The 10,694-nt window shown below is 41.8% G+C and overlaps 1 protein-coding gene across 2 annotated transcripts; it reads left to right on the top strand.

The window, feature by feature from the left end:
• The first annotated feature begins 459 nt into the window (after window positions 1-459).
• On the top strand, window positions 460-10,339 carry csf1ra (colony stimulating factor 1 receptor, a). Of its 2 annotated transcripts, none has more exons than XM_075481285.1 (22): window positions 460-630; window positions 890-959; window positions 2,286-2,570; window positions 2,691-2,978; window positions 3,086-3,222; window positions 3,304-3,469; window positions 3,582-3,783; window positions 4,157-4,272; window positions 4,427-4,538; window positions 4,725-4,924; window positions 5,027-5,118; window positions 5,230-5,356; window positions 5,468-5,572; window positions 5,731-5,841; window positions 5,929-6,091; window positions 6,209-6,294; window positions 6,391-6,494; window positions 6,862-6,984; window positions 7,076-7,187; window positions 7,274-7,373; window positions 8,319-8,430; window positions 8,827-10,339. In XM_075481285.1, the coding sequence occupies exons 2-22, from the start codon at window positions 908-910 to the stop codon at window positions 8,971-8,973; spliced, it is 2,940 nt and encodes a 979-aa protein (XP_075337400.1). In that variant the 5' UTR covers window positions 460-630; window positions 890-907; the 3' UTR covers window positions 8,974-10,339. The 2 variants fall into 2 exon arrangements, with proteins under 2 accessions (XP_075337400.1, XP_075337399.1); XM_075481284.1 differs by having other exon boundaries at window positions 2,283-2,570.
• The last annotated feature ends 355 nt before the right edge of the window (window positions 10,340-10,694 follow it).

The following is a 10,694-nucleotide window of genomic DNA, read 5'->3' as shown; positions in this document are numbered from 1 at the left end:
TTAATTCATTAGCCCTGTTTTTTTTTTTTCAAATTCAATACTTCTGACAGCCCAAACATTTTTAAGCAGCTAATAAACAAAAAAAAAGTGGGAGGTTCACTGATAAAAAATAATAAAAAATGTCCCCCACTATCAAAGACTTCTTTCTGATGATCTTTCTATAATTTACTTGAGGTACCAGCCTACCACATACTCTCTTTGAAATGTACCCATATAGACATTTTCACACACATTTCTCTCTCGCTCTTCCACCTGCCCACATTTTACAGACAAAGAAAAAACCTGACAACCACAATTCAGCAGAGACGCAAATGATTATTCTCACCTCTACAGATGTATTGGGAGTTCCGTGCCTTTGTGTGGCAAATTGGCACTGACTCATTAATTTGTTGAGCGTGATGTGCTGCACCGCCTCCCCTTCTTACACACACACAGCTCCCTCCACCCTCCACCACTTGCTCTCTGATGTTTGCTGTGTGACTTCTGTGGTGAGGAGACTGTAAACAAGCAGAAAGGAGAATAAGGGCACAGACAAAGAAGACGGGACTCTTGTGTCCACTCTAGATGCTGGGAACTTCCAAACCCGGAGAAGTTAATTTACCACGTCTGTTCAGCTGAAGACATCTGCAGGTGAGAACATTTGAAATGAATTACTACAGCTTCCATATTGCACAATTCAGCATCATTTTGAGCTGCAGTTACTTCTTATTTAGTCACGTAATGCTCTCTCAAGGGAAAAGCTGCTCTGATCAGTCAGAAAAGGGAAGTAAAAGAGGGGATGGAGTGATAGCACAACTTCTGAGGCACTTCTTCCATTTTTCTCTCCGACACCACAAATCAAATGAAGAGTGATTTGCAGCACACACGAGTATTATTCTTCAACCTGCAGGTTTGGAGTTGATCCAGGATGCAGTCCTACCTCACTCTGCTGCTTGGGATTGTTGTCTCTGCAGCTTCAGGTAAGAGCTGACGAACGCTGACAGCAAAAATGACAGCTGTTGCATTTTTTCTTTGTCATTTTTGCTTTTGTAGTCACTCTTTGTAGACCTAAATGGAAATCCACATTCTGAAAGAATGAGCAACACAGTTTTCTGGAATTCAAACTGACTTGTGGGAGTCTGACAGTGTACAGGGTTAAGTCTGTGTAAAGCTGTAAAAAGTCAGGGTACTCGAATTAAATTTTAATACAATATTTAGACATTATTTACTGCACCACACTTAACCAATTACTTAACTGATACTCTGAAAACATTCTAAAAATGCCAAAGGCTATGACAGTTTCATTGCTCATTTTCTGGCATACTCTCATGGTCAGTGCAGACATCTGACACACCACTGTGTCAAATGAGCATGGCAATTGTCAAGAGCATCATGAGATGTTTGTACGGCCATTCTTGAGATGTTTTCCTTTTGCTATCCTTCCCCTGCATTGCTGTGAACATTACATATATTGGTGTCACCCACTGACCTTTTAGATTTCATTTGAACATGTGAAGACATCTATTGTTTGGTCTGATTCTGGCTGAATGAATTTGCTGTTTGATCAGTTTACGAGGTATAATTAGGCTCATTTTAAGGTTGGGTGAATAGTTTATTTGGATAGTTGAACAAGGGGGAAGGTAACTGTTTACAGAAACTCAGAAGGTTCAGGGCTGAACTGCTGATTGGCGTGAAACCAAATCTTCTCTGAGATACATTGTGGTGAATAGAAAATATGCTGAACATGGAATCTCAGTTCTGCTTCGAGTATCATAACACACTGTCCAAAAGCCTGAATGAAAACTTTTATAACCTCTGCTGAAGGTTATAAAAAAATGCTTCGGGTTAACAGAAAAGGCACTTCAGTCTTTCCACTGTCAGTAATTTTCACACAAGAGTTCACAAAATGTATGACCATCATCTAAGTCATCAAAGACAATATTGTTCATCACAAAAGCTTGTTTTCCCTGAGGGTTAGAGTCCCTTTTAGCAATATATCCCTCACAGATCCCCTAATGTATTTTGGTGTTGAAAACAAAAAATGCAACAGTAAAAGAGTCTAAAATTTCCATCATTTATGATCTCCTATATCAAAATAGCAGATGTGGAAACATGTCTCCTGATTCCACGCTATTACTTCAATCTAAATCATAGAGATGAAGAGACGCTGTGGAAAACAAAAAACAAAAACAAAATTTTGAATTATCCAAGAGAATTGATTGTGTTTCTTCTTGCAGAAAAAAATGAGAGAAAAAAAGTCTGGAAAATGCTCCCAATTTGTTTGTATTTCCCATCCTTTTCAGCAGAATGGAGGCGTCCAGTGATCAAATTAAACTCTAAAGTGGTCGGAGGTTCTGAGGTGGTGGTTAGTCCTGGGAGCCCTCTGGATCTGAGGTGTGAGGGTGACGGCCCGATAAACTGGCAAACCAGGCTGCCCAAACATAGACGCTATGTGTCCAGGGCCAGTGGAAATGTCCGCAACTTGAAGGTAGAGCGTCCCAGTGCAGAATTCACTGGAACGTACAAGTGCTTTTACACTGCTGGCTCCCAATATCGTCACCTGACCTCCTCAGTGCATGTGTATGTGAAAGGTGGGTTGGACTAAATGAGATTATTCTGTAGATTAGATGGATCATTGTTGATAACCGCTATTCTTTCTTCTGTGTACATGTCACATTAGTTCTTTGTTTTATTTATTCTCCCTCTTCAAGATCCAAACCGTGTGTTCTGGACCAGCAGCACGACCTTGCGGGTGGTGAAGAAAGAAGGTGAGGACTACCTGCTGCCCTGTCTGCTGACCGACCCTTCAGCCACAGACCTGGGCCTCCGCATGGACAACGGCACCACTGTGCCACCAGGAATGAACTTCACCGTCAACAGGCACCGCGGCATCCTCATCCACAGTCTTCACCCCAGCTTCAACGCTGACTATGTCTGCACAGCCAGGGTCAATGGAGTGGAAAAGATCTCTAAGGCCTTTTCCATCAACATCATTCAAAGTGAGAACACTTGGCTGCAAAAAAAATGCATGAAATCCCTCATACGATTGTTTTAAGATCTATGCCTCACCTTTAACACTCATACATATGTTTTCCTCCTGCTCTAGAGCTTCGTTTCCCTCCATATGTCTTCTTAGAGACGGATGAGTATGTGCGCATTGTTGGGGAAGAGATCAAGATTCGCTGCACAACGCACAATCCTAACTTCAACTACAATGTCACATGGCAATACACCACCAAATCGGTAGGCGCAATGCACTTTTCTGAAGATTGACTGCGGCAGTTACCTGGGTTTTTTATTCAAGTTTAATCTTCTGTTTCTCAGATACCAACGGTAGAGGAGAAGGTTCGCTCCAGTGGAGAGAATCGCCTAGACATACAGAGCATACTGACCATTGCTGCTGTGGACCTTGCAGACACAGGAAATATCACTTGTGTTGGTACTAATGAAGCTGGGGTTAACAGTTCAACCACGTACCTGCTGGTTGTAGGTGAGCCACAAAAAAACTGCCACATATGCCACTGAAAACCTGAAAAACATTCAATGTACTAACCACCCATAAAGGAAGGAAAAACTCAAAGTCTGTATCCTCTTTCAAACAGGCAAACCCTACATCAGGCTGTCACCCCAGCTGTCCCCTAAACTGGCCCACCAAGGTCTATCAGTTGAAGTAAATGAGGGAGAAGATCTGGAGCTCGGCGTGCTCATCGAAGCCTACCCTCATATTACGGAGCACAGATGGCAGACACCGACATCTCCCAACGCATCCACACAAGAGCACAAGTTCATCCGATACAACAACAGGTACAGTAGCAAGAAAAGGCTTGGTGACGAAAGACAGGGTAGACCAGCTAAAAGACTGCTTTAGTCTGTCAACACACTATTAGGAAAGAGCAAGCAAATAACTGTACTACAGGAAGGGGAAGTTCCTCTGGATTCGAGAAATCCAAAAAATGCTGTCTGTGCATTTTTGCATAACTTTGACCAGCAACATCAAGGTCATCGTATCGCCACTCAGGTCACGAAACTGCCAGAAGGAAGAGTGCTGTTCTGTTTTTAATTTAAGATGGTGCTTGACGATGATACATAGGAACTGTCTGCACTTACTCCACTGAATTAGTCACTTCTGATACTGTAGACATTCCTCTTTTTCTTTTTTTGTTGTTGTCTTTTTTAGGTACCATGCTACCCTGCAGATGAAGAGAATGAATGTACATGAGCAGGGCCAGTACACCTTCTACGCCAGGAGCGACTTGGCAAATGCATCCATCACATTCCAAGTCCAAATGTTTCGTAAGTGACTTCATAAAAGCATAAATATATATGTATCTGTGTATAAATATATACATTTGTGAGCATATCCTATAGCTAAATGATTCAGCATGTATTTCAGTCTATTCTATCCAAACTGAGCATTTCTTTCTCCCTTTTTTTTTTGAACTGTCAGAGAGACCTGTTGCTGTGGTGAGATGGGAAAATGTTACCACACTGACTTGCACCTCATTTGGTTATCCAGCTCCAAGAATCATCTGGTATCAATGTTTCGGAATTCGACCCACGTAAGTCAGCTGATTGGAAAATTAGATAACTGGGCAGTAGTTTCACAGAGGACATTAGACTGTGTGAATATATGTGAGCAAAAATTTACAATACGAGAGTTCCTGTAACTTCAAGTTATTCATTTATTCGTCCATTTATTTGTTTGTTTGTACCTTTCTGTGACCGTGCGTGTTGTGATGGGGCAGATGCAATGAAAACAACAGTGGGTTGCAGTTGGCAATCCCTCTCCAGGCTCCAACAGTGGAGGTCCAGAGGGAGGAGTATGGGGCCGTGGAAGTGGAGAGTGTCCTCACTGTGGGGCTTTCCAGCCAGAGGATGACTGTGGAATGTGTGGCCTTTAACATTGTTGGAGTGAGCAGTGACACTTTTGCCATGGAGGTTTCTGGTGAGGATTTGATCACATGTCCATTTTAGGGCTTGTAAGTCACGCAGTCGGTGTATAAGATTTCAACCGTGTTTCAATGTTGATCTTCCTCTTTGTGCACAGACAAGCTCTTTACGTCCACCCTGACAGGAGCAGCGGGAATTCTAGCAGTTCTCCTCGTGCTGCTGGTTTTCCTGTTTTACAAATACAAGCAGGTGAAATGAATGAACAGTGAAAGCACAACAAAACAATGAACTTTAGAACTCAGATATCGGTAGCACTTCCTGCTTTAAATCAAAGCCTTTCCCTCGCATGTTACCTTTCAGAAACCCAGGTATGAGATCCGCTGGAAAATCATTGAAACAAGAGAAGGCAACAACTACACCTTTATCGACCCCACTCAACTGCCCTACAATGAGAAGTGGGAATTCCCCCGAGACAAGCTCAAACTAGGTCTAAAACATGCTTTTTTAAAAGTCTTTAATGCGCATATTTGAGTCATTAAATATGCAGCGGGACTGTCATTAATAGGTTCCATCGTACTAAAAACTCCTTTTCCAACAGGGAAGATCCTGGGAGCAGGAGCATTTGGAAAAGTTGTGGAAGCCACAGCTTATGGTATGGGAAAAGACGACAATGTGTTGCGCGTGGCTGTGAAAATGTTAAAAGGTAAGATCTGCTTTAACCCCCAGATCATTGTTAATTCCGGTGACAAGCAATTTTAAAATTATTAGATAATATAAAAACAAACAAACAAAAACAAACTGACCTGATTGAAGCACAATTCCAGTATAAGATTGGGGACAATTTGTGCTGTGTGTCTGCAGCCAGTGCCCATTCAGATGAGAGGGAGGCTCTGATGTCTGAGCTGAAGATCCTGAGCCACCTGGGACACCACAAGAACATTGTCAATCTTCTCGGTGCATGCACCTATGGAGGTCAGACAGCTAAAAAACATGTTTAGGAAAGTTTATTGTGTGCATGCATAATAAAGCCTTCTGAAGCATGGTGTTTTTCCTCATCAGGACCAGTGCTTGTGATCACTGAGTACTGCAACCTCGGTGACTTGCTGAACTTCCTTCGCCAGAAGGCAGAGACGTTTGTTAACTTTGTTATGAATATCCCTGACGTTGGGGAGAACTCGAACGACTACAAGAACATCTGCATTCAGAAGCAGTTTATTCGAAGGTATGTGATTAAAACTGCAGTTTAACGGCATAGGAAATGTTCCCTCGTGATCCGTTTCTGTTGCCATGCCATTCAACACCTATTTGTATTTTTTTATTCCGTTTGGTCATTTAACAGTGACAGTGGGATCTCTAGCACGGCCTCGAGCAGCTACCTGGAAATGAGACCCAGCCAGCTACCCAATACAGAATCATCATCATCAGGTAAGTTCATCACCACAGCTTGAATTAGAGGATTTAAATCATTATACTTTTTCTTCCTGACCAAGGGACATTATTCTTTTTCCGATTCTTGTGCAGACCCAGGGTGTGAGAAGACTGGTGACTGGCCACTGGACATAGATGACCTGCTGAGGTTTTCCTTTCAAGTAGCTCAGGGCCTTGACTTTCTGGCTGCCAAAAATGTAAGGAGCTATATTACTGAAAAACATACAAACATCTAAATCATAAAACAAAACACTGCTGGGGTAATGTTCAACAGCAGCTGCTGTGTTGGTCCTGGAAAGGTCATAGAAGCACACATGATGTTAGAGAAAATGACGTCCATTTACTCCATGAAAATATATGACTTTTGATTAAGAATGAAGAATGCGGGGTGTGAAATCATTCGGGTATTTCCCATTTCATTCTACACATTCATTTACTTGTATTAATGGTTTTACATTGTGTTTTATCATAACCTTTCATGCTATATTAGGACATGTACAAATCAGATTTTGACCATGTGTGACTTTACAGCCAGATAAAAACTGTGTGACTCTGTGTGTTCAGTGTATTCACAGGGACGTTGCAGCGAGGAATGTCCTCTTGACCAACCGCAGAGAGGCAAAGATTTGTGACTTTGGCCTGGCACGGGACATCATGAATGATTCAAACTATGTGGTGAAGGGCAATGTGAGCACTTGAATAGACGGGAGAGCAGCTTTTACTCGCTTTGACAAGAGTTGTAGATGAATGTAAACCCGACTTTTGCTTGTTTGTGAAGGCCCGTCTGCCAGTGAAGTGGATGGCTCCAGAGAGCATTTTTGACTGTGTCTACACTGTCCAGAGCGACGTCTGGTCGTACGGCATCCTCCTCTGGGAGATCTTCTCCTTAGGTGGGAACACATGCACAGTGCTCCCGCATTGACTTATTCGTTTTATGATTTGCCTCCAAATCTTTCAACATGTTATTCTCTAATAGGTAAAAGTCCGTACCCAAGCATGGCTGTGGACTCCAGGTTCTACAAGATGGTAAAGCGTGGTTACCAGATGACCCAGCCAGACTTTGCTCCCCCTGAAATGTAAGCCTGGCAGCATGAAGCCTTTTCACTTCATTTCCCCGACTTCATGCCCACTAAATGCCACTCTTATTATCAGCTGTGTTTTAGTGGAGCATCAAGTGACTATTAGTAGGGTTTTTACAATTAAGTCCATGGAAGTTATCGTCTTCTAGCAACTGATTAATCAGACTGTGAGCGGTTGTGGTAGTAATTTCGTGGGTATGCTTACAATAACTAATTACATAACTTACAGCAACCAAAAACATTAGAGTTTATGTTTGGTTTTGAGTCAACTCCAACACCAAACAAATGAAACAGCACACTGCCCAAATGTTCATCACAAATCGACAAAACACCCTTTTTCTTCATCAGCTGTCCTCAAGCCTAACTCACATCTGAATTTAATGACACATGAGGTAGCCTCATGAAGCACTTCCATTATTCCTGCTTTGAACTGAATTTACTTAGGGTGATCAACCAAGCTCAAGCTCAAAACTTTACAGGCATAAACTTAAAATTCAAGAAATGAGAATATAAAGAAAGTGGATTTTTCCAGTGTCTCAGGGGTCCACCGCCTCTGTGTGTGCTGATTTAGCATGGCTATCACACCACCCGGAAAAACTGTGCTGTGGAAATGGAGGAGACTGAATCTGAGTCAGGGCCTAATCATCTGCTGTCTTGCTGTGAGTCAGGCCTCAGTTCTGCCTGTTAGCCACATGATCTCTAAGCTAGGAAGCCATGTAACTGCTATTTCACGGCATCAAAATGAGACTGGAGGGGCAGAGATTCTTATGAACGACTCTCTCTTTTCGAACTGCATCACAGCCTCTATAAGCCTCTCATTATTTGTCTGATTTTGCTTGATAGTTTCCCACTGTAGACAGAACTGTTTGAGTAGTTATAATCAAGTGGGCAACTTGTAATATGAAGTCCTCATATATTTTATTTTGTTTTGTTTTGCCTCAGGTACACAATCATGAAGATGTGTTGGAATCTGGAGCCTACAGAGCGTCCGACGTTCAGCAAAATCAGTCAGATGATCGAAAGACTACTTGGGGGTCAAATTGATCCGGGGGAGGTGAGGATTTCCAAATACCAGTCTGGCTTCATCAAAATCTATCCAACGAATAAAACATAGTATGCTTCAGGCAAGATGACTTGATAAAAACAATGAAAGGGAGAAAGAGAGAAAGAACAGATTTTGAGTGGTTTGTGTGGCCAAACTAATTAAATTAATGGCTTTTTTGTGCTAAAGTATTTTTATGTGTTGTTATAAAACGACATCAGAGTTGATGGAAAAAAAAAAAAAAGGGTGGGGGGGCAGTGTGTCGAGCATGGCTTCATCTTGTTTCACAGATGGAACATGGAATCAGCCAAATTGTTTCAAATAAACACGTTGCACATATCAGACCACAGTGCTCAGATGAAACAGACTTTCTTGGTTCGAGTCTCACTTAATGATTCCTCTCCACAGGTAATCTACCAGAATGTGAAGCAGGAGGTCACAGAGGGGGAAGTGTGCGACGAGCCAAAGTGCTGCGACGGCCCATGTGACCAGTCTTGTGACCCCGAGGAAGAGGAGCAGCCTTTGATGAAGACCAATAACTATCAGTTTTGTTGAAAGTCCTAAACAGCAAAATGTCAGTCGATCAATCACTCATCAATTAACATCAGGACAGTGGGAGGAGCTGTAGCTTGTGGCCAAAGCACCTCTCAGAGCTGCAGACTGTGGCTCTCTCAGCTATTTTTTCGCCTGGTCTGGTCTCCAGACAGACAAGCAGCTGCAGCAAAGCATGTGACCCGCCAGTGTGCAGACCATGACTAGAAAATGCCACGTCTTACTCCGGCTGCAGGCATGAAAGGAGGAAACATGTCAACAACCACACAAGCATTCAAAGCTGTATCTTAGCCGAAATATTATCCCTAGTGGACAGTTTACTTGTCCATTCCATGTGTCGACTCTTCTTTTAACATGGTCTTAATTATCCTGTGTACTTTCTGTTGTTTGTTATTTTTCCTTTCGTTGCCACACAAGAGTCTGGTTTGTGGAGATTTAAGTCAGTTTTGTCAGCAGGATCACTTCCTTTTCACATTTTTTTTTTTTGGTGTGCGGGGTATGTCAGAGGAAGCAACTCAAAAGTCACAAACACTGGATTAAAACTTTTCAAGCCATAACGTGCTCAGCAGAAGTTAGTTTTCATTCTCTGATCCCTATAGCTGAACATCTAAAGTGCAGATGTACCCCCCCACGCTCGCTCTCCTCTGACTTTAAGATGCTAAAGCAACCGTAGAGAAGGCAAAGAATGGCTTTGTTGTTTCCCTCTCTGTGCTTCAGTCATAGCTCTTTTACTTGCGACATACTTACAGTGACTGTCATTGGGTAGCAACATGTGATTGTTCTGCTTCGATCTAATTAATTTACCGGCGTTCAGTTTGGTTTAGGAGCGGGGAATGCTACTGATCTGAACAGGGACCTCTTTGGATTCATCCTGCATCAGATGAAAAGTGTTGGACAATGTGAAAATTCTTCTTTTTTTTCTCTTCTTTGTTGGTTTGTTTTGCGAGGCACAACTTAATCTTATCTTTTCTTGTAGCGTTGGATGAGTGTTAAGATGTAAGCTTCCCCGATGCCTGTATGTAGCAGTCAGCTGACACTGCCAACTGTACAAAGATTTGTATGAAGATATGAAGCTATGCCAGAGATACAAAACGCAGTTTTGTGGGATTTTCAGGTATTTCGCATGTACTTACATCTGAATTAAACACAAGTGAGATGTCTAATTGTGTGTATATATATATATTATATATATATCTAAGAAAATCAAGAATTACCTTTATTTTCACTGAAATCTTGTAGATTGTAGTACAACAATATTTCTGTAGGTGTTGTGTTTTATTTTTATGTTTTTTTGTGGAAATCAATGCAAATGCAGCAAATCAAATCACTGAAGCACTGCCAAGCTGTTGAATAAATCTTAACCATTAAAGATCCCGATTGCATTTTAGAGTTCATACTCTGCAGGAGAACTGAAATGCAAGACAAAACGTTTTCTTTGTTGTCTGTTCTTCCCTCGTAACTTCCTGTTTTGTATTGGAAATCATCCAATCTGCATTTCCTCTGGAAGATTTCCCACATCATCAGTGAATGTTGCACAACTCTGAAATCTGTGTAAGGAAGTAATAATGCTGCGACAAAAAGTCTTTTTGTCCCTTTGCCTCGTTTCAAGCAAAACCATTTCGCTCACCAATTTTATAGCTCAAACACTTGATCTCACTGTTCTCAAATGGCTTTGCAATTGGTTCGCTAGAAACAAAATACTTTGCAAATAAAAAGAGAGCTGA

Source organism: Odontesthes bonariensis, chromosome 13 (genome assembly GCF_027942865.1).
Source record: "Odontesthes bonariensis isolate fOdoBon6 chromosome 13, fOdoBon6.hap1, whole genome shotgun sequence".
Lineage (NCBI taxonomy): Eukaryota > Metazoa > Chordata > Actinopteri > Atheriniformes > Atherinopsidae > Odontesthes > Odontesthes bonariensis.
This window is presented reverse-complemented; position numbering and strand designations above follow the sequence as displayed.

What these genes read in the sequence shown, in the direction of transcription:
- csf1ra (XM_075481284.1), top strand. Translation starts at nt 908, where the DNA reads ATGCAGTCCTACCTCACTCTGCTGCTTGGGATTGTTGTCTCTGCAGCT. An exon ending in GGCTGTGAAAATGTTAAAAG is followed by an intron (nt 5,573 to 5,730) that starts GTAAGATCTGCT and finishes GTGTGTCTGCAG; the next exon opens with CCAGTGCCCATTCAGATGAG. An exon ending in CTGGGAGATCTTCTCCTTAG is followed by an intron (nt 7,188 to 7,273) that starts GTGGGAACACAT and finishes ATTCTCTAATAG; the next exon opens with GTAAAAGTCCGTACCCAAGC.